General features: G+C 39.6%; 3 protein-coding genes across 3 annotated transcripts; 1 reads left to right on the forward strand and 2 right to left on the reverse strand.

Annotated features, from left to right (window-relative positions):
- Positions 1–56: 56 nt before the first annotated feature.
- LOC145470807 (uncharacterized) lies at positions 57–11,237 on the reverse strand. The gene is made up of 20 exons (XM_081454656.1): positions 10,699–11,237; positions 9,760–9,828; positions 8,867–8,935; positions 8,618–8,680; positions 8,177–8,265; positions 7,689–7,808; positions 7,185–7,250; positions 5,998–6,115; positions 5,215–5,274; positions 4,976–5,122; positions 4,054–4,129; positions 3,689–3,825; positions 3,159–3,310; positions 2,818–2,929; positions 2,015–2,125; positions 1,354–1,508; positions 1,050–1,128; positions 520–701; positions 231–294; positions 57–113 (listed from the first exon to the last, which is right to left on the reverse strand). Exons 1-20 carry the CDS (start codon positions 10,735–10,737, stop codon positions 57–59), a joined length of 1,965 nt encoding a protein of 654 aa, XP_081310782.1. The 5' UTR covers positions 10,738–11,237.
- Positions 11,238–12,914: 1,677 nt separating this feature from the next.
- Positions 12,915–14,214, reverse strand: LOC145470818 (carbohydrate sulfotransferase 3-like). Its single transcript, XM_081454671.1, has one exon. It carries the CDS (start codon positions 14,040–14,042, stop codon positions 12,918–12,920), a length of 1,125 nt encoding a protein of 374 aa, XP_081310797.1. The 5' UTR covers positions 14,043–14,214; the 3' UTR covers positions 12,915–12,917.
- Positions 14,215–14,637: 423 nt separating this feature from the next.
- On the forward strand, positions 14,638–17,040 carry LOC145470806 (uncharacterized). The gene has a single exon (XM_081454655.1). It carries the CDS (start codon positions 14,761–14,763, stop codon positions 16,816–16,818), a length of 2,058 nt encoding a protein of 685 aa, XP_081310781.1. The 5' UTR covers positions 14,638–14,760; the 3' UTR covers positions 16,819–17,040.
- The last annotated feature ends 5,902 nt before the right edge of the window (positions 17,041–22,942 follow it).

The following is a 22,942-nucleotide window of genomic DNA, read 5'->3' on the forward strand; positions in this document are numbered from 1 at the left end:
AATTATTCACCTAGAGTACCCAAAGAACATAACAGTTAGGTAACATAGAAGTTATTTCATACCGGTGTGTCTTGCATTAGTCTGTAAACGGCCCAGGCTGCCCCAGCAACTACCTGTAAATTAGAAAAATACGTCGTGTTATTCACATCAGTTGTACACTCAGCCTTGACTGCAAATCGCACATCTTGTTTTGACTGACAGGCTAAACTGTTAGCAAAACTTCGACTTGCCTTGTTGTTTCTTGACTTCATAAGCGACCATAGTAGTCTTAGTCCTTCAAGCCTGTTGAAAACTCTGGAAACCATAAATAAAGCAATAACTGCAAATGTAAGGCGTTAGTCCAGGGCTTGGATTAAAACAGTGACTTTGCCATGAGCCAGGAGTACCCTAGACAGTTAAAATGCTCCTCACACACGATAACTGTTTGCATAAACCCATTCCTCTCCCCCATTTTATTATACAACGTTCCGTCAACTTTCCAACAACTTACAACTTTCCATCAACTTTCCAACTACTTACGCTCGACAGCTACTATTCACAGCGCATGCTGCAATGGCTCTTGCCGCTGTTCCAGTGAGCTCTTCATTTGGAATGTTTAAGATGTCCACAAGTGTCTTACAGCCTTTGCACCGTAATACTTCCAATGGACCTTTAGGATCTTTGGCAATTTCTCCAATGGCTCCAACAATATGGAGTTGAACCTTGGTTGAACATCAAAATCAGAGAATTAAAATCAAAGATCATTTAGTTTCCTTCCATGATCACATCTCAGTCTATTTTTGGGTACTCAACAGTGTTGAATGAATCGTTTTACATTTATTCCTTTATGTCACCTCTGCTAATTATTTATTTCCTCACATCGTAATTTCTATAAATATGCCTTGAGTTATTTTGATTTATTCATTTGACAATGATGACACGAAGTCGTTGCTTTACTTTCGCTAATTTTATTGCTTACATTTTTTTTCGAAATCGCTTTTTGTTATAACAAACAAATCAAATATAGTGGGTCCAAATCGCATTCATCCGGAAGTCCTTTCAATACTAACTTGCTCAGGAAGTTCGTCTCCGCCCTCGTCTCCCTGGAGAAGCCAGATAAGGGTCTCCAAAGCCTTGACTTCCATTAGTCTGGTAAAATATCAACAAAAAACAAAAACAACAATTAAAGTAAAAATAAACAAATGCTTTACACATAGGTACTGGAGATGGCTGTGAGTCCGATTCAACACGTACGTGCTATCTGGTTTCTGTTACTTTCATTACTTAAAAAATACCCTCTTGACGTGGGCCTTCAATAACTTTCTTCGACCGTGCTTATCACAGTCTAAACCACTGAAGTGCATGCACACTCGCCTTCTAACATTGTATTCGCTGATTGCACATTTCCATATAGCACCGGTCACAGCCGCCAACAGCTTCTTGTTATCTTGGCGGGAAAGAAGTGAGACGAGTGTGTCCAGGCCACCGCAGTCATATACAGCTTTTCTTGTCTGTTCGTCCACGGCACACTGCCAAGTAATTGGTAAGAAAAAAAATCAGAGGCCTGTAAACGAAGGTGCGGTTCGCATTAAAATCGCACCTCCGTTAACGGAGATACCACAAACAAGCACTGCACTTGTGGCCTCTAATTAGCGGATATTTCTGCTAATTTGCTCTGTTTTCTGGTCCTAGTCGTTTCTGACAGCAGGCACGACTGTTCGTGTTTTTGTTTCTTGTTGCGTTTTTAATTCTAGTTCCCACTCAACCACATGTTGTAGGCATCTGTATCCATAAATAAGCTACGCTTACTTTCAAACCCCAAATGGCTTATTCGAGCTTTCCCGCGCTTTTCGCGAATTACATGTTATCCTGCGCTTGGCTCGGGGTACTGGTTACACTCTTTTTTATGGGACTTTTGATTGGTCCATTGTCTTAATGCTTGTGTATGCTAGGAGTGATTTTAATTTAACGAAATCCAATTAGAAAATAAACTTACCAATTAAACCAATCAACTGGTTTAAAAAGGTTATTTTACCTTGAATATGGCGTTGGCACAGTAACCCTGAAGCTCCTCATTGTCTGTTACCAAGCGCTGCACTATTGCCGCTATCATACTTTCCTTATAGAAAGCTTCTCTAAAACGACTCTGAAACACAAAGTGAAAATATTTGTCGCAAAAAACAACTTAAAATCATGATAAGGTTGCTAGAACTCCTAAGTTTAGTACTAGAAAAGGTCTTAATATCGCCTAAATTAACTGCATGCGAATAACTGTTTAAGTCGAGGGCTGCAAGGCGTAACGGTCTTTTCTCGTGATCTGCTTGCAAAAACATGTACTCTTGTTTGGAAAGAGCTCTGTGGCCGTCTTGAAGGCTTTGTCAAGAGCGAATTGGAATAAAGAATTGTTCGTTTTTGTATGAGGAGGAAAACCGGAGAATTTTGAAGAAGAACGCTCGACGCAAGGACGAAACCAATCACAATCTCAACATACTTGTGATGCTGGGTCCTGGATTCAGTCCCGGCCACACTGATTGAAGGCGAGCGCTCTCACCTTCATTCTGCGTCACCTCTGCCTTCAAAACTACTCTATAATGTAAAACCTACTTTACTTTACTGCTGCTTCGATCCAAGAAACTGTAGATTCTAAATCCTTAAATAACTTACGTGGCCAGGCTTAGACTTATTCTTGGGACAAAAAAAAAACACGAGGAAGTGGGGTTGAGACTAAAGTCAACAAAAGAATTTTGTGTCCTTCATATTCTTCTCGTGGCTTGATTACGTCAAAATAAATCTGGCAACGCAGTCTGATACTGCTATATAAGTGCATTTACTTATTACCTCCACTGCACACTCTTGAGCAAGTCCTACAATAGGGACGAGGAACTCCTCTTTGTCCAGCCGGATGAGTTTGGCAAGTAACGGGACACTACCAGCCTTGAAGATTGCTGACCTACAAGTACAGATGTAGGTCAAACAATCTGAAGTGTTAATTAAAATTCAAAACATTTTCATTTGAAGAGATTTTGTCAAGTGCAAGCCTTCTGCAAGAATCACAGGCTCGGTCTGCTTACAAGCGAGAGTTCGACCTAAAGAGGTGCCATTGCATGCCTCCCCTGTATGCTGTTCATATGCATCTTTGTTAGTTGGCTACTACGTGAAAATCGCGTGACAGAACAAACCTACTGCGCGTGCTCTTGCTGCAACTCCACAGCGCAAGCGCTGCATTTCGTGCAACTTCCAGATCTGATCCGTGGTGGCCTGGGGATTGGTTATCAGAGCTCCTTCTTCCAGTACTTCGCGTTCGTCCGTCTTCATAGTCTAGAAGACCAACCTAACAAAGGAGAAAAAATTCTTAGAATTCATTAAGTGCATAAGAGCCGCCACGAACAAAGCTCTTCTTGGAAAAGTAAAGGTGTGGTGCTCAAATTGTGCTTGAATAAAATTCTGAAGAAATTATAATTATATGTTTCCCTGGGTAGGAGTTTAGTCAATCGCTCGTTATTGCGAAGAACGTTGTTGGGGTTTGGCAAACGTTTGGCGATACCCATTTGTACACCTTGGTGGCAAAAGGCACTGTGAGAAACCTCTCTTGCATGCCCAAAAGCATAACACGAAACATATCAATGGAAAGGCACGAGTCAGGGAAGAACGAGTCGGATGTCAAACCCTCTCCTCCTTCAGCAACCTTGAACTTTATATGGAGTCTCACCAGTTTTTGTAGCCCTCCATGTCTTTTCAGAATATTTCTCCCTAGACTGGATTTCGCCATGTTTGCCAGGTTAGCTGCTGCTAAGCTTTGTACTTCCTGTGGACAATCGGTGATGAGGTTCACAAGGATCTGAACCCCTAAGGAGCATAAAATGAACACCTAAATTCTCCTTTTGATCTCCATGTATTATCATAGTAATAGTTAGAAGAATTGATCTAAGTATCAAGACAACTCCCCAAGATCAATAACACTTAGCCCTCTGTACGCATTGCGAACCTATTTTTCTTGATAGCGTTCCTAAATTCTTCTGGTCTGTTTGATTGATCATGTGTTTTGTAAGGAGATGTTGTATGTACATCACTAACCTCCCATGTTGATAACTGCTCGCCTGTTGTATTTACTATTTAATGTCAACTGTTGAAGAACCTTTAAGGCACCAACCTAAAAAGTGGATAAATTAAATCTGTATTTAGCAAAAGCAATAAATAACAAATAACTAATGATTGAAAATCAAGGCACGATTTCGTCCAGGAGGCAAAGACGCCTTTCTTTCTTGTTTAATTGGTTGAGAACTTTAGGACCCCAACAAAAATGCGCATAATGGTGCATGAGCAGTTGCTTGCTATTTGATTGGCTGAGAAATTAGGGAAAACGGCATTAAGATGTCAAAACGTTGCACGTGCAGTTGCTTGCTCTTTCATTGGCTGAAAAGTTGGGGAAACCGATGTAAAGACGTCGAGAAGTTGTTCGAGTTGTAACTTGCTCTTTGAGAATGTGAGAATGTTGTGAGCACGACCCAAAACTTTATTCTGACTACACTAACGCGAAACATTAAGTGCAAATAGTTCATTGAGGATGCGTCAGTCAGTCTTCTGATGCAGATGTATTCGGTCTTATGAGATAAACTTTACCCTTGCAAATTTCAACTATTGGTTCTAACAATTAGAACCTGTGCTACGCCAGACTCGATACACCACTAATAAGATGTGCCAAAAAATATGCGGAAAGGTTTCCTCAGCTAATGTAGCAGCACAAGACCCCGAAGAAAGGGTACAAAATCAATCAGCTAGAACACTTTCAATTATACATACAAACTGTTATAGCAAAAGTTTTATAAACAAGTGAATCACGAAAACTGACAAACCTAGAATGACCTAAATCTCCCGCCAAATGCCTAATAGTCCCTTAACGTCCCATGACACTCCGCGAGCCTATCCATCGTGACGGCAGGATAATAATTTCTGACTAATTTGTCCCTCAATCTTCAGAAATTACATCTGTTTATACCTGACAGGTCACGTGGTCGGTTCTGAGAATATTGACAAGGATTGTTAATCCATTGACATCTCTGATGGCCATCTGAGTCATCTCCTGTGTTAAGTTGAAGTCCGTCAGGCCGCACAGCGTGATAACCGTGGCGACCTGGTTGCCAATCTGAAAACAGGAATTTCAAGTCAAGCTGGATTTAGAGGAACCGTTCAGAGACGTCAATACAGGACCGATTAGTGAAAAGTACCTGTTCTTACCTTTAAAAACTTGACAAGCCTTTGTATTTGCCAATACTCGGAGGGAAGATCAGCCACGCTCTGTAAGATAAAGACAGTTGATAGAAGAGAATGGTTATTAAAACCCTACAAAGTTCTTTGTTGTGTGTTTTTGTGTTCGTTTTTGGCCTCGACCGTGTCCTAAACACAACAGTTGTTTACTTCTGACTTTAGGAACTAATCAATAGAAATGTTTCGGTTAAGTGATTCATGCCTAGTGTATGAGCGTAAAAATTAAGATTGTGCACAGTCGTGGACCTTTCGACATAACCCTTGCCATCTTTCTTTGCTCCTTTGATGTTTTCCGGGCTTCATAACCTTTCCCCTCTATTAACTATGATAAACATGACAACAAAGATGTAGACAGGGAAGATGGGTAGAAAAATGAAGCTTTTTTTCTCTCATCGATGGATCGCAAGCGACCCTTTACTATTTTTTAATTTTGTCCACAACTGGTTGTCTAGTTATATGATCAGCCCTTTTCGGCAAAGAAAACTCCTACTTGGCCAAGGCTTGCGTGGCATGCGTTGCGCCCTCTGGCTTTATCGCGTCTGTCAATTCTTCATTTTTTTAAATTTGCTTTTTCCATTGATGCGTTATTTCAGAAAATTTAAACAGAATCAGTGGACTTTAGCCGATATCTATGCAAAGTGATGATTAATTCATCTATCATTTGTTGTTATTAGTTGTTTTTATTTACGTGTATTTATTATCACAACACAGCAGTTATTTCAGCTACCACTGCCGGCCGTATAGCGGGCTCACCACTTTGCCGTCCAACACTCTGTCATCTTCCTCTTCGCTCTCTGTTGAACTCTCCGCCTGCTCTGTTGGAATTCTGGGAACCGTTGACCGCCTGTGGACGTTTTGCTTGTTGTTTCGGCTTGTTACATAGAATGATAAAAATTAAGACGGAATCCACCAGAAGTTCGAGTAACAATTAAGTGGACAAAAACCTAGTACTAAGATTATTTACATCGCATTGCAAACTTCTGTACGACTGTTATAAATATCTTCTCAAAAAATCATTTCTAGCAACACCGAATGTCGAAAACAAATGTTGAACTTTGTACGAAATACTTGAAAGTACAGGTGTAATGAAACGGAGGATGAGATTTTACCTGCGTTTGCACAATTTCTCTGATTTTTGAAATTTATTTTCTCTCGTTCCCATGGGAAATTATTTTCGGTGTTATTTCCGGCAACTATTTATATCTTTAGCTTTGAGAAAATGTATAAAGGACTGTAAAATACTTAAAATTATTCTGGTACCAGATTTTTGTCCACTAAAAACTGAAATTACTCGATTTCCTATCGGTTTTCGTCTTAATTGTGATAAAATACCAGAGCAAAAGTACCGCAAATACTGTAAGGCACATTCTGATTCTGGATCAACTTGATCAACATTTGTATTTCAGAGAGAGATGCACGGTAGAGCACGTTTTGCCAGTTTTAACAGATACCAGTTGCATGGTGGCAATTGGCTAACTGTGTTATCTGCATTTATACAGCTATCGTTGCTGTGTGCCTGTGAAACATAGTAATTGGTGAAATTGGTGGTCAAATTTCTGGGTGGCAAAGGCACTAATGAGCTCATACATTCTATGTAAAATCTTGAGTTTTTAAACCCGCGTCGCAAAAAAGTTTTATTATACCCCTTCAACATTAAGAGTTGATATTTCTGTAGCTTGATCACTGAGAAACTGAATCGATTATGCTGATGAGACAAATATTACAAAATACAAAAAGTAGTCACAACAAACTATAGCTCAGCTTACGGTTACAAGCACATAGTTATATTTAGAGTTAGTACAAATCCCAAGACTTTCTTTAAGGAAAGAAAATAAAAAACGACAGACATTGCATTCATTTTCGGTGGAGAAGTTTCGTTAACTAATTGGAGGAGCAATTTATTGGGATTGAGAAGGTTAATTAGTTTACTTCATGTGTACCTTTCTTTGCGAGTTTGTTTCACTTTGGGTTGTGGCGGCTTTATAACTTCCTTCGCTTCTTCATCACTGTGACAATGGATAAAAAAATACATAAACTAGCGATAAATTGCAAATACAGATGCTTGACATCAAGGTATAGCTTGTTTTTATCCTCATTGACGAAATACTGTTATTGCTCGATTTCCATTTTTGATAAGTTTATGGACCGGGCTGTTACGAAGTTGTTATTTAATGGCCCGTTTACAACTAAGATCAAGATTCATTTTTAATTAAAATTACACGTAACAATGTTGAGCGGTCCTGTACATTATTGAGCAACTTTTCTAGAAGTCGGAGTTAACTGTAAAACAAGAAAAGGAAACTGTATTTGTAGTACTTTTCCCAACAGACAATCCAAACACGGTGCGAGACGGCATCAATGGGAAACTAGCACTAGCACGCCTTGCGTGCCTACCTTTCCTACAGTTATCTGCTAGCTTGAAGCGACTAACAGTCCCTTTTTACCTGTCATCTCCAGCAACAAGTCTTATGTCTTTCCATCTCATGGAGCGCTGTCGATGATAAAGGTTTTTTTCGTTGCTAGTTTTGTTTGTTTTCTTTTGAACTTTCTTTTTGACCGGCTTTCTGTAGAGATAGGAATCAAATGAATTAAGGATGACGTAACGATTTTTCATGTGAAATACAGATTCAATTCTTTAGGAGTCTGCTACTTATAATTGCCTGCTTGCATAATGTGTGTCTTATATTCTTGGAAAAAGGAGTGAAGCAACTTCATTAATTTACGGTAGCAAGAAGCTTGTTGGCAAAAAAACTGAAGACAACACACGAAATTATAGATTTTATACAAGTTAGACAATTAAATTTCACATATACCAAACATTTAAAGCTGAATACGTGACACTTTCTGATAGGTAACATGAAAGGGAATCCCAGTGTTGGTAAGAAAACAGATTGTTGTTTTCAAGTTAATATCTTTATTTAGGGTTTCACACCTTTCAACTTGCTTTTCTTTTTGCTTTTCATCTTCTGACTTCCCATCCTCTGGCTCGCTCTCACTCAAATATTTATCCAGGAAGGAGTTCTACGAGGAAAATACCATAGAAATCTCAGTCAAAAAGATGTGTTAATTTTTGAAGGGAGTTCCCTTCCCCGTGCTGGCAATAACAAATTGCCAGCTTGATTTGACTCATCGTTGAAGTACAATTTGCATTGACTTGTCTATTTTATAGCTTTGATTTGCCGTGTTTGAAACGACATTGAGCCTGAGGGAAACCCATACATTATGACCATTATGGCCGAGGAGCTAATTTGTTACCAAACCGTTGTGTGTATAAGCTCGTATATATATTGCAATTGTGGTTCCCTTTTCAGTGCAAAGTTTACTAGAAATTTTACATATATGTCATGACAAGTCGTTTTTTTTTTCTACTTACTTTCCTTTCCAACTTGTCCTCCTGTTGACTTGGAGTTTCTTCAATCGACTTGTCCACTCGTGCCTGTAAAATAAATATGTCTATTATCAGTATGTGCCGCGTAGGCCCTTCACGATCAAGGCATGCTCTACACGCAGTTATATTTATCATATGCATTAAAAAGTAACCATGACCATGGCAATGTACAAAAGAAACGCGAAAGCACACTCTTTTCCATGCTGATCAAAACTGTTATTACATTGCACTTACCTCATCTTTGATGTTGCTTGATTCGTTCGGAGCATGGCTGTCATTCGTATCGCGACTTTCTGTGTTTTCCTGCCAATAAAGAAATGTTATAATCCATCAAATATTTTTGCTCGCGAGCGATTGGTCTACACGCGTCACGTGACCGAATGTTCCCCAGCTAAAACTTGGGAATATCCACGATTATTATACGGTAAGGTAGTCTTGAGGTAAATCCGAGCGTTCTGATTGGTTCTTTCTTAGTCGGGATTTCGCCATACGGACCGTTTCCATAGAAACGGTCATAAGCTGTGTATTTTTTGTTCTCGAAATCCGGCAAATTCAAAACAAGCATGGCCCGAGTGCCACTAATAAACTACTTACTAACCTAGCTAGCTCGAGCCGTACTGGGGAATGTTGGCCCTCGGTCGTTTTTGTACGGACCTCGCTGCGCTCGGTCCGTACTGCCACGACCTCGGGCCAATGTTCCCCAGTACGGCCCTCGCGCTCGGTTAGTTTTAAAATTTTCGAAACTGCGCTTGTTGCGAAAAATATTTGAAGGATAACAAACACAATAGCCTCCATTTGACTTTGAAAATATGCTCGGATATTTGCCCTTGGACATTATCTGTTACTCGAAGCTCACAGTTGTCCTCGAGCTTCGCTCACGGAAAACTGTTCGCTTCTCGGAACAGATAATGTCTGCGGACAAATATCCGAACATATTTTCGCGCCAAATGGAGGCTATTGTTTATATATTTACCAAAAGCAGACTCTGTAAATGGTGAGATTAGAAGCCGCTTACCTAACTTCATATCTGTTACTTTCTATCGATCGATCCGAAAGTTTGTTAAATTTACTTTCATTTACAGGGAGAGTGAAGTGTCTTATAAATGCAATACAAGATGAATACTTACGAGAATTTCATTTGTGGTTGTATTTTCGATCCGTGTCTTCTCTTTCACTGGAATCTCTTCACCTGCCGTCTGTAAGCTCAATACCAATTTCCATTAGTTTGAAACAAAGATTTAAACTATCGGCGCGGAGAGAGAAAAACAGCTTCATGCTGTTGGCTTCAAAATATTTTCATCTTTATGCTAAGGTTATATAAAAAAAACTGTGGATGATTCCACACGGCCCGATGAAAGGAGAGATAACCTGAGACATTGCTATTGTATTTTCTAATCACCTGCCAATTATGAAATGAGACTCCACCTTGCAAATGCCCTTTAATAAAAAGTCGTTAAAGAACGCTGCAGAATTTTTACCATAATCATTTCGTCTTGATTGTCTTCATATTTTGGCAAATTCATTTGAGATCCAGGCTTGATTGTTAGTTCTTAACACTTTCTGCCAATTCTTCATCAAATAACGTAAAAATATAACTAGAACAAACCTAGAGACCGCACTCGTCAGTGTTAGAGGGTGAAGAAATGATATAGCGACCCTCCTGGGGAAAACGGACCAGGGCGCTCGTCCTGCCTTTCAGGGGTTAAAAGAGTGGTTTTGATACCTCTTCGAGTGTTGAGCCTCGAGATGTCCATAGCAGGAACGTTTGTGGTACTTTTTAAGGTATTGAGCCGAAAAAAATGGATAATGATAATGAGAGATAATGTGTTGTTTTAGAACTGGTACCTCTTAGGGTGAAAAAAACTTCAAGCCACGCCCACAAAACAGGACCTTGGTACATCTTAGGAGTTCTTTTCAAAATTTCGGTCGAGCACCCCCTCCCTTTTAATATGGGAGTCTCCCCCCCCCGGATAGCGACAGGTGGCCTAATAAAAACTTCCCGGCGTACAGTTGTTTTGGGCCAAGTCTATCTTTATACTAATCTACGACTATAAAAAGAAACCGACCTCAAGCCGTGTATCCATTTCATTGTCAATGTCCGACATTGCGTGTTTTGACCTGCAAGATGCAAAAATATTAAACCGTACGTAATTTACCCTACCTGATGCTAATGTGAAGCTAGCGATAGGCTGGCTACTACCACGATTAGAACGAGGACGAGGACAAAGACGGGGGCGATGACAAGGACGAGGACGAGACGACGACGAGCTCGAGGAGAGGACGAGGACGAGGCGACGACGATGACGCCGACGACCAGACGACGACGCCGACGACGAGCACACGACGACGACAGCTACAGCTACTTCTACCACCAATACTACTACAGGCACTATTCTATACAGGTTTGTAATTCGCAAAGCCCCCTACTTTTTTCATGCTGTAACGATCTCTATTTATTTTCGGTTTGTTATTATTACTTCAAAACTTGCCTGCTATCGCATTTTGTAAAGTGTGGAATATTCGGCTGCAAATGCCTTGCTTTGATGCAGGACCTTGCGGAAATTGACTAGTTTTCAATTCAGCTCATCCGACAAGAGCTCTGTTGCTGTTTACTTCATGTTAATTTTCTCAATTTGAATTGTAAGCCAATCAACACATGAAATATTAAAAACAACGCACTTTACTCCACATGTCCAAATTGTAAAACATCGAATATTTGCATGTTTTATCGAACGCCGAATTAAAGCGCCATGAAGTCGAAAAAAAACTTCAGACAGAAACCCGGCTTTAAGTATTAGCCAAGGAAGCGAAAATACCGGGTAATGTTGTCTCACAAAATAGCTACTTTTGAGTACCCTGACAAATTCACAATTTACATGCGAAATGAAAAAAAGAGTTTAGTTTAGCTGTTGTCAATTTAGAAAAATATGCTTACTTCGTGGGAGAATCAATTTTCTCAGACTATACTGACATGTGAAAAGCAATATTTCGATATTTGATCATAGATTTCCCAGAAATTAACAAGAATTTAGCTCTCTTGCCACGTTTAATAAAGAAGAAATATTACAGTTTGCTTTTTATGTTTGAAATACATTAAACAGTGAACAAAAATGTAATACAAACTCGCTGCAAATTTCTCTAAAACGGTTTGCAAAATTGCAGAAGATAAAACTAGACTTGATGTAATGTGTTTGGGCCCATATCTTTTCGGATACCTGGCCTAAATCTGCCCTTAAATCACTTCATTGAATCCCTAAGAGACTTGTAATATATCCCTTTTTCTTGTATACATGAAGTCAACGAATTCTACTGCTAAGATTTAACCGATAACGTTCCGTTACTGTTTTGGAAACTTCCGTAACCCCATACATTAAATTCATTCATGGACGTTTAATTATGCGATGTTACTTCACTAAACTTAAGAAACATAGACAGATAACTTGAACCACTTACCTTAAAATAATGATCTCCGGCGATAACAGAATACGATTTCAAACCATCTGTTTCCACTTCAGAAAAAAAAAAAAGCCTAAACCACCCCTCCGCGTTTTTATTTAAATGCAGATCCTGCCAATAAACACGACCATTTTTGACTTTAAAATTTCGAAAACCAAATTAAAATGAAGACTGTGATGAAGGAACATGAAGGTAAACAATAGTACACTTAGGATATGATTGGGTTTCCATAGCAACTTATGCCATGCAGTTAGCAGGTGCTTGGACCAATTATACGCGGAAAATTGACACCCCTTTGTTCAGATATGTTTAATATTCAACATCAGTTGAATATCTGTTTGAATTCTTACTTATAGAACCAAAAAAGACAAAGGTATATGTCTGAAGAAAGTTGCAAAGTTAAAGGAGCCCAGTCACGGTTTGCACATTTTGAAAAGTTTAGCCTAAATTTTTCAAATTCGTCGTTTGCAATCCGTGTCAATCTTCGCCATTCTTGACCATCCTTGTTCCTTTATGGTTTATTATTATCTCTCTGATGTTTTTCTATCTTAGTAAACTATTATTTTCAGGTTTCCTTCCATTTAAAGGAGATTTTGTACGTGCCCCAAAAAAGACAAAACACCGTGACTGAGCTCCTTTAACAAGTTTACCAGATACTTAAATGCATGGTGGAGTAATTTCAATTTTGCCACCAGAATTCACTTTGTAATGTCTTGATATTTACGGCTGGAAATTGCAACCTGAACTTTGTAAACACTTTTGACGACGCCTATCTTCAAAGTCAAAATAACATGAATAACCTAGATAAATTTCGCTGTTTTCTTTATGTTTACAATGGAAGGTCTTTTAAGAACGGTATCTCCTTAGTTAGAAGCGGCTCGCTAAGGTCGTGCTGAAGATGTTCAGAGCCATTGGCAAAAATGTACCCGGTTAGTTTCATCAGTGGCGCACAGGCCTCCTCAAACAAGGAAACTAGCGAGGAGTCTCGGTCGAATCTCCAATGACCTATCCTCTTAACATCATTTTCCGACACCTTAAAAGTTGATACTCCGGTTCCCACAGGCTTTTCACCTTCCACAATCCACTTATATATCGACTCAACCATGGAGAGACCAACAAAGTTGTACAACTCGTCTGCCGTGCTGAGAGCATTTCCTACAATATCTTCATAACGGATTACCTTGTATCGGCCTTTAAACCAGTTTAACCAGTTTTCCTTTGCATAGTTTATATTGTTGGAAACTTGCGAGCACATTAACTCAGCGTGCTGCTTCACTAGTTCCCTTCCTTCCGTGGTTAAAGAACTTGAAGTAAGCAATTTTCTCTTTGGTCCTCCCATGATGAAGAATTTACGGCCCAGCAAAGATGACACCACAGCACGTGGATCCCTCACAAGATGTATAATCAAACAGTCAAATCTAGCTGGGTCCGCAGTGCAGACCCTCTGGAGTTCTTGGATTCCAATATTTCGTGGCAGTCGTGTTTGCATGACTTTCGCCACGGTTAATTTCTTAGCTTTGCAAGCATTACCTACTGCCTCTTTGGTGAATTCTGGACTTGAAAACCGCCAATAAGTAAATCTCTTTAATCTCCTCACGAACGGAGGAATTACCCTTTCCAAAGTAACGTCCTCTCGAAATCCGCAGTCAAAAACGTCCCTAAACAGAGTTGAAAAATCAGATTTGTACTCATCATTAGTTGCGTTATCAAACGGATTCCACTCGTTCCCATAAACAGCTCTCCTTAAGTGGTGCAGGGGCTCATACAGATAGAATACATCAGGATGCAGGTTAAATATGTTCCCAGCAAATGTTGAACCAGAACTCATATGTGTTAAAATGATGACATTCCATCTTTTGGTGTCTCTAGTTGCAGTAGATGGTTTAATTGAAGGGGAGGTTCCTAGTTCATCGATAACAGGTTCAGGCTGGAAATCTTGTGACTCCTGCGTCATAACTGAAACAACCAAGACAACAATGGCCGCAATACAAGAAACAAACAAGGCGAAGATTTTTCCACGATTACCAGGACAACTGCAACAACAACAACAATAACAGTAGAATTCAGTCACGTCAAATACATTTTACCTCAAATCTCTTTTAAGCCTCCTCTCTTCTCAAACAAGCCGTCACTCTAATTAATTACCCCTCCTTTTTGGAGCAAGAATCAAGCCCCCTGTCCATTTTTAGCACCCCCCCCCCCCCCGCCAACCCCCATTTTCGTTTACAGCCGGGACAAAAATTGGGGAACATAACTGGGTCTTGTACAATGGCTCTAGAGATCTGGTGTACTGATTTCCATTATGCTTTAACATAACGCTTTAATACAAAAATTGCTGAGTAAGAAAAAGCTATCGGATGTTTTATTTTACAATACCGATTATTAAGATGTAGATCATTGGATAATGAGTTCAAGAGTTTTAATTGGCTTAGCCAACACGTGTTATGAACCATTATACCATCATCTACAAATATGGTAAGCGTACGCGCGATATTTTTGGGGCGCTTTTATCTTTATATTAGTCTAGTTTGCTATATTTTGGGGGCGGTTTTAATAAAACAGTTATTCTACTCGCGCTTGTTGGATATGAAATCATTATAGCCAACTCATATCCAACGCACGCTGGTTGAAAAACTGTTAAATTCTCTTTCTGATAATGTGACAATTTTTGAATGAGATTAAATTTCAATGAACATTTCGAAATAAAAATGAGCGATAGAAATTTTACACAACGTTTCGATGTCGTCATGACATCATTATCAAAAGACAAGAAAATAACGGTTCAACAGTCTGGCGGTTCAACAGTTCTTTGCCGAGGTTTAAAGTTTTCCTTGCCACAACGAATATCCGCCATTAATGTACAAGCTAGTTTCGAGAAATTGTACTGGAAACTGGAGCGCACTCTATCCGATGACAAGAAAGAGTTAATCGCAGCCACCCTCCGATCGATTGCACTTAATTACATCGAGAGCAAATTACCGAAGCCACCGAAAACACTGCAAAGGGCCATAAAGCAGCTGAAACAACTAGATAACATCGTCGTAACGAAGCCAGATAAAGGTACCGGTGTAGTCGTTATGAACAAATCTGATTATGTTTATAGCCTTCTGGGTCAGGCATCTATAAACGATACATCTATATTCGCTCCTGTCAGCTTGCAGAGACCAAAAATGAAAGGCCGACCATTGAAACATTACCACCCCCTGTTGCAGAAGGAGAAGCACCTCGATTCTGTGGTTCGTAAGATTTTGCCAAAGGAGATTGCCAATTCCGTTTGTCAGAAAGGCTCACGCCTTGCCCACCGTTATGGTCTTCCAAAGACACGCAAAGATAAGTTATCAATGAGACCAATCTTGTCTGCCACGGGCACCTACAACTGTGCGCTCGCCAAGTGGCTTGATGAAAAACTGAAGCCGCTGTCAGTTAATCGCTACACGATTTCTGATACGTTCGCTTTTGCGGAAGAGATTCAAAACCTAAAAGTCGACGAAAATGACATTTTGGTATCCTATGATGTCACGTCTTTGTTTACTAATGTACCACTTAAGGAAACTATCGAAATAATCGCCGAAAAAGCGTTCGTAAACAACTGGTTTAACGAAACACACAAGTTAAACATCACTCAGCCTGACCTGATTCAACTTCTAGAAGTAGCAACTAAGAACCAATTGTTCCAGTTCGATGGCAAGCTTTATGAACAGACTGACGGAGTGGCAATGGGCTCACCTTTGGGACCCCTTATGGCAAACGCATTTCTCTCCTCCATCGAAGAGAAATTAGAACATGACAACAAGCTCCCAGAGTTTTATAGGCGGTACGTCGATGACACGCTTGCCACGATGAAGGATGTGCCAGCAGCAGAAGCCTTTTTAACAACACTTAACAACTGTCACCCATCCATAAATTTCACAATGGAACTAGCTTCTGACAACAAGTTATCATTTATTGGTATGGAAATACTTAAGAAAGGTCACAAACTGGAAACCAGTGTTTACCGGAAGTCAACGAATACCGGCCTACTACTCCATCACCAAGGCCATTTGGACAAAAGGAACAAGAAATCGCTCATTAAAACCACGGTAAACCGTGCTTTTCACCTGTCGTCCACATGGGAGTCTTTCGTGACTGAATGTGATCGCCTGAAGCTGATGTTTACGAACCTCAAGTACCCTGAAAGCCTAATTAACTCCATCAGTTCTCACTTTGTCACCTCAATGATGACCAAAGATCCTCTCGTGCCACCTCAACTACCCGTCAACGAAGATACTGTTCACCGAGTGGTATTGCCATTTAAAGATCAAACGTCGGCCGATGCAGTGAAAAAACAACTATCTGACCTGAGCAAGAAAATCGATCACACTGTTCAACCAGTATTCAAGAGTCGCAAAATCTGTGAAGATCTCAAGATGCGTGAACCAAAACCATCTCTAATTAATCAACAATGCGTAGTGTACAATTACCAATGTGATCTGTGCGATGCAGAGTATGTCGGGTATACCAGCCGGCATTTGCACCAACGTATTGATGAACACAGGTTCTCCGCAATCGGAAAGTATTTAAAGAACGATCACGGCCTTTATAACATCGACGACCTTGCCAATAATTTTTCCGTCCTAAAGAAATACAACGGAAAACTGGATTGTTTGATTTACGAAATGCCATTTATTAGAAAGAAGAAACCTAGCCTGAACACGCAATCGGATTCCATCCGCGCGAAACTATTTGTTTAAACAAATATGTTAATGAACAATCACACCTCTCCCCGCATATATAACACTGTTGAACCGTTGTTTTCTTGTCACTTGACAATGATGTCATGACGACATCGAAACGTTGTGTAAAATTTCTATCGCTCATTTTTATTTTGAAATGTGACAATTCTTAGTTTTTTTTACCCCCAAAGTAGTTGTTTCTCCCTTTCGTTTTCAGTGCTGTTTTCTTGAAGTTCTTTGACCGGCCTGCTCTCGACAAGTGCTACACCGGTATAGTGTCCCATGAACGCTCGTGGGGCCATTTAGGGTCCAGGCTATCCATCTTAGAGCTATTGTTAGCCGTTGTTAGGCAACCTGTTAACACGGTGAATTAATGTCCCCATCGCTCTTTGTCCACGTTGAGTTGTATTTTACTGCTTGATTGGTGGGTGGTCTTAATAGTTTTCGATCCAGCCGCAAAATATAGAATCTGAATAGCGAAACGGCTTGCACGATAATTATTGTCAAATGTACAAACAGACAAATATAAAATTTTAAAAATTCAAAATTTTACAAGTAATGTAAATTCGCATGAATATGCAACTGGCAATGTCTTCCCTAACTCGTAGTTACGATAAACCGGCAGGTTTATTTGACTCTTTCATTGTTTTTTTCTTTTTTGTGCCAGCGTGATGGCGACTCTTTTGTGATTTAGTAACTTCTATTGCTTCCATGTCTCCCGTTCACGGACTTGAAATCGGATAATGCAACGTTCCTTTCAGAAATACTAATCAGATCGCAGCTTTGTATTGTAATGCCTCCCAATTTAAAATCCTTAATCACCCCATACAGAGCCTGAGTGGCCATGAAAGCGTGGCAATTTCATTTTACATCTTTGTTCAAAAATAATTGAGTATATTCGTGTGATTAGTTTTGCAATGTAAACATATCGGTTTACATTTGCCGCCATTTTCATCAACGTGCGGACGACGTATCATTTAAAATCATGACATTTTAACATCTTTACGAAACGGCCGTTATTAGGTATTCTAAGTGTTTTAAATTTTTGAAGTGTTCAAGGTTAAATCGAGGCCAAACGCGCAGACCAACATTTTTTGCACGAAATATTTTGTTCAATACTTTTGTTTTCATGTCTTTCTTTACGCCTGTATGTATTTTTCTCGCTTCCTTTAAGTGTCACTTATGTTAATATATTTCTCATTCGTCCTTGTACTAGTAAAATTGTCGTAAAATTCTGTTTAGGAAAAGATAAACAGCGAAACGTTTCTTTTTTAGAACTGATGCTCTTCAGCTTTCTTTTTTCAGCGGAGAATATGCGTAATTAGACTATTAAAAATAAAACAACTTCCTTCACTAAGAGCGTAATGACAGTTTAAAAGTAGAATCAATATAATCTGTCATAAGCTTGTTCGTTTGTTTGATGTTGTCGCTCTTCTTTTTAAATGCTTGTTTTTACATAATCTCCAGAATGGTTGTAATTTTTAGTGGAAATGTTTAGTATTTTAAGTACAATTTTATGAATAGCTGTATTTTATATGTAAATGCTGATCGCCAGTTAATACCAGTGATCCAGTGATCACTGATTGGCCTTTCAGGTTAAATAAAGTCTTTTATTTTTATTTTAAGCTCAACGAAAATTGCAATTTTAAACTTTAACTGCGTTCTTTTTTATAATTTAATTACGATTCCAAATTTTTCAAGGTAGAAACATCAACTCGGAAAAAAATTCCGCGTTCCAGATGGGATTTGAACCCGCGACCCTCCGTGATCTAGTCGGATGCTCTAACCACTGAGCTACTGGAGACTCTATGGTGAGCAAGGGTGAAATGTGGGTCTTTGACTGGAACCGCATCGCGCAGTCATACAGCCAAATGATGTCTTGGCGCATATGAACTCACTAACTGCATCGCGCAGTCACATTAAGGCATATCAAAGATGCAACCAACCACCCTCCAAAGTGGGTATTATAAGGAAAATTTTCAAGGTAGAAATTTTTCAAGGTAGAAACATCAACTCGGAAAAAAATTCCGAGTTCCAGATGGGATCCCATCTGAGTTGATGTTTCTACCTTGAAAAATTTCTACCTTGAAAATTTTCCTTATAATATTGCAAATTTTATGGTTATATTTCATTGGTAGAGCAACTCTAAATACGTTTCAAAATGGAGATTCGAGTGGAATTAGTTAACCTAATTTACCGACCCAGCACAACGCGAGTAAAAAAAACACACTTCGATAAACCTAGTATTTTACCGTAGACTCGAAGGCGTGTGGCTCGCCATGATCAGTTGTATTGGTTGTATGATGTTCTCTCACAATTTAGCATCTGCTTGATTTACAGTGTGTCGAGACGACTACGTACGAGCCCCAGGTACTACGATGCCAAGGGAACGGAGATCCCTGGTAAAAATTGTCAGCTCTCACCAGGAGTCATATGGCTCCTGTTACGTTCTCACTAATTAAAATTTCGTTAAATAAATTCTCAAACACCCTTGTGAGAAAATAAACGTGTGTCGCACGTTAAAGCGCGTGGATCAGCAAAAAAAAAAAAAAAGGCTCATGGAATTCACAAGAAAGCACGAAAATGCTTTTCAAGACTAATACGTGTAGAACAGGCGTGAAACACGCGTGAAAATGCAAAAATCGAAAGAAAGGAAATGGAAATGTTACTTAAGTCTGAAACATAGACGTGTGTGACACACGTTAACGCGCGTGGATCAGCGTGAAAAAAAGGAAGGAATTAACAAGCGGTTAAGAAGAAGATTGACGCTTTTTAAAAGCAGGACAGATTGTGTTGAGAGAAAAATTCCTATCACTTTTTCTTCGAAAAATGATTCACATCTTTTTTGAGATCGCGCGCAGTTGAACGAAAGGTATAAACATCAATTCCGTTTTGACACTCGCTCGTCACCTTGCTAGAAGCAATTTCAGACGAAAAAGGTCAACTTTTTTTTTCCAGATATATACTGGAGAGAAAAAACATTGAAGAATCTCTTGCTTTGATTTTTAAGGGTGCTAGCTGATTCAAGATTTGAAGTGAGCCTTTCTTTTGTTAACCCTTCACCTTCTCCTCGACCTTGTTCGTAGAGCTTTTCTCTTTTAATTTGGAACTACGGTTTTTCTTCAGATATCACTTTTGACATGTAGACAGGTTAAAGATCGATTCCCAGTTCGCTGCATCCAGGGTCCACTCCAACGTTCCTAAACGTAAGGCGTTAGGACGATTTACACCCGTAGTTTGCTCCGGCCTCCTACACAGGCCACGGGAAATAACGCTTTACAGCTCTCGCGAAGGCACGTGGTACTGAAAAATATGGCGTGTTTTTAGTGTAATCTTACCCTCAGTAACTTCGAACTCTCGATAACTCGAACCTCCCGCTTATGGTTAGCCAAATGTTGCAAAATTCAACAACTTGCCCCTTCATATTCGACAACTTATATTTATGTTCAACAACATATATTTATATTCAACAATACGCATTTTCTTTCAACTTCAACCAAAATTCTTTTCATTCAACAAAAATATTTGTTCAACTTCGAATTCAACCCAAATGATTTTCATTCAACAAAAATAATTATTCGGCTTCTACCAAAATCATTTTCATTCGACAATATTTGTTCAACTTCAACCACAATCATTTTTATTCAACAACAATAATAATTCAACTTCTATCATGCATAGTGATTTAATAACATACCTTCTTTTATGACAAAGGTTTTCAATGTTCCCGGACATTCAAAATATCGTCATTCAACAAAATTCCCCGTCCCTTCCCCCGAACTACCCCGAACGCTGTTACAAATCCCTAGTGTTTTGGGTATCCGAAACACTGAAAGCGTAAAACTGACGCAAGTGAAATCATTCACAATTCTGCTCAAAACCCATTTATCTTCTTACGAAGCTTTGTCTTAATAAATTAAAGCGTTCTTTAGCTTGATATAAACACAATAGTCCGCAGTACATACAAAACCGACTGTTTTCAGCGACATACAAAACCGACTATTTTCAATTCCCGATAACTTGAACTCCGATAACTCGAACCTTTTTCGACCTTTTTTAATTTCCCTTGAAGGTTTGAGTTATCGGGAGTCGACAAGGCAGGTCTGAAACAGCGTTCTGATATAAGGGTCAGGGGCAGGTTATAAATATTAAGAGCGTTCGAATTTATTTTTGGTCAGGTCAGAAATAGGGTAGGGAAAATCGTAGATTTTGGCCATAAATAGAGTAAGGGTTTTGGGAAGCGGGCCGCACAAAATATTCAATTTTTCTGGGAGTAACCTTCCCCTCCTTCCACCCGCTTGCCCCTCCCCACACACACACCCGGGCAAAGTATGGATTACGCGCGAATATTGTCACGACACCAACTCGCGCGGGTAACGCGCGAGATCAGTGAACGCTCCAAGTTAGCCCAGCATTCTTTGCAACAACAGTTTGTCCATGTTGTTGAACGAGGCTGAAAAAAAGGCAGACTAACAGGTTAATTTGTTCTTATTCATTGTGTATTTAGTACCTTTCCTTGTAGTGCTTTCATGCTTTGTTCGTATGGAGGACTTTCTCCTTATCAGTGTACCTGATAACAGTGTATATTCAAAGAAGAACTTCGCTTGGAGCTGGCGAGCTTTGTTGGCAAGCGATTGAACTCGGATTACAGGTAAGCTTTTTGGACAAACAAGATATATTTGATTTATTTACATTGTAGTAATATGCATTTCTTCCCCTTTTGATTGGGTTCCAGCTTGCTTCTAAGTTAGCTTCGTTCTGCATGAAACATCATCACGTATGTCCCCCCCCCCGGCCATATGTGTATGAGTGTTGCCCCCCACCGGTGGTATCTTCAGTATCCTCGTGAGTATTGCCCCCCCCCCCCCGCACACACAGCAGACAAGATCAAATAAATAGAATGGCTATTTCTGCCTTTGAAGATGTATAATTTTATCTCAGATAAATTATTTGTCTCTGTTTAATCATAACGAGATTTTTTAGAGTAATTTATCTGGAATGAGACAACACATGGCAATTAAGTTTATGTGTAGACTGCTATATGTTATGGAAATTAATTTCTTGGAAATGCTTTTTTACTTGTATTGTACATACATGTATTTGTATCAGTCAATTTGATACCACCACATCCCCTCCCTATGCCCACGAGGGAGGGGGTACTCCCAGAAAAATTGGGTGGGGGCACTTCCGAAAACCCTTACCCTATTTAAGAGCAAACAATTGATGACCAATGATGACCAAAGATCCTCTCGTACCACCTCAACTACGCGTCAACGAAGATACTGTTCACCGAGTGGTATTGCCATTTAAAGATCAAAAGTCGGCCGATGCAGTGAAAAAACAACTATCTGACCTGAGCAAGAAAATCGATCACACTGTTCAACCAGTATTCAAGAGTCGCAAAATCTGTGAAGATCTCAAGATGCGTGAACCAAAACCATCTCTAATTAATCAACAATGCGTAGTGTACAATTACCAATGTGATCTGTGCGATGCAGAGTATGTCGGGTATACCAGCCGGCATTTGCACAAACGTACTGATGAACACAGGTTCTCCGCAATCGGAAAGCATTTAAAGAACGATCACGGCCTTTATAACATCGACGACCTTGCCAATAATTTTTCTGTGCTAAAGAAATGCAACGGAAAACTGGATTGTTTGATTTACGAAATGCCATTTATTAGAAAGAAGAAAGCTAGCCTGAACACGCAATCGGATTCCATCCGCGCGAAACTATTTGTTTAAACAAATATGTTAATGAACAATCACACCTCTCCCCGCATATATAACACTGTTGAACCGTTATTTTCTTGTCACTTGATAATGATGCCATGACGACATCGAAACGTTGTGTAAAATTTCTATCGCTCATTTTTATTTTGACATGTGACAATTCTTAGTGTTTTTTACCCCCAAAGTAGTTGTTTCTCCCTTTCGTTTTCAGTGCTGTTTTCTTGAAGTTCTTTGACCGGCCTGCTCTCGACAAGTGCTACACCGGTATAGTGTCCCATGAACGCTCGTGGGGTCATTTAGGGTCCAGGCTATCCATCTTAGAGCTATTGTTAGGCAACCTGTTAACACGGTGAATTAATGTCCCCTTCCCTCTTTGTCCACGTTGAGTTGTATTTTACTGCTTGATTG

The sequence above is a fragment of the Orbicella franksi genome, chromosome 15 (assembly GCF_964199315.1).
Source record: "Orbicella franksi chromosome 15, jaOrbFran1.1, whole genome shotgun sequence".
Lineage (NCBI taxonomy): Eukaryota > Metazoa > Cnidaria > Anthozoa > Scleractinia > Merulinidae > Orbicella > Orbicella franksi.

What these genes read in the sequence shown, in the direction of transcription:
- LOC145470818 (XM_081454671.1), bottom strand. Translation starts at nt 14,042, where the DNA reads ATGACGCAGGAGTCACAAGATTTCCAGCCTGAACCTGTTATCGATGAA.
- LOC145470807 (XM_081454656.1), bottom strand. Translation starts at nt 10,737, where the DNA reads ATGTCGGACATTGACAATGAAATGGATACACGGCTTGAG. An exon ending in CTTGTTGCTGGAGATGACAG is followed by an intron (nt 7,251 to 7,688) that starts GTAAAAAGGGAC and finishes CCATTGTCACAG; the next exon opens with TGATGAAGAAGCGAAGGAAG. An exon ending in AGCAAGAGCACGCGCAGTAG is followed by an intron (nt 2,930 to 3,158) that starts GTTTGTTCTGTC and finishes CTGTACTTGTAG; the next exon opens with GTCAGCAATCTTCAAGGCTG.
- LOC145470806 (XM_081454655.1), top strand. Translation starts at nt 14,761, where the DNA reads ATGAGATTAAATTTCAATGAACATTTCGAAATAAAAATGAGCGATAGA.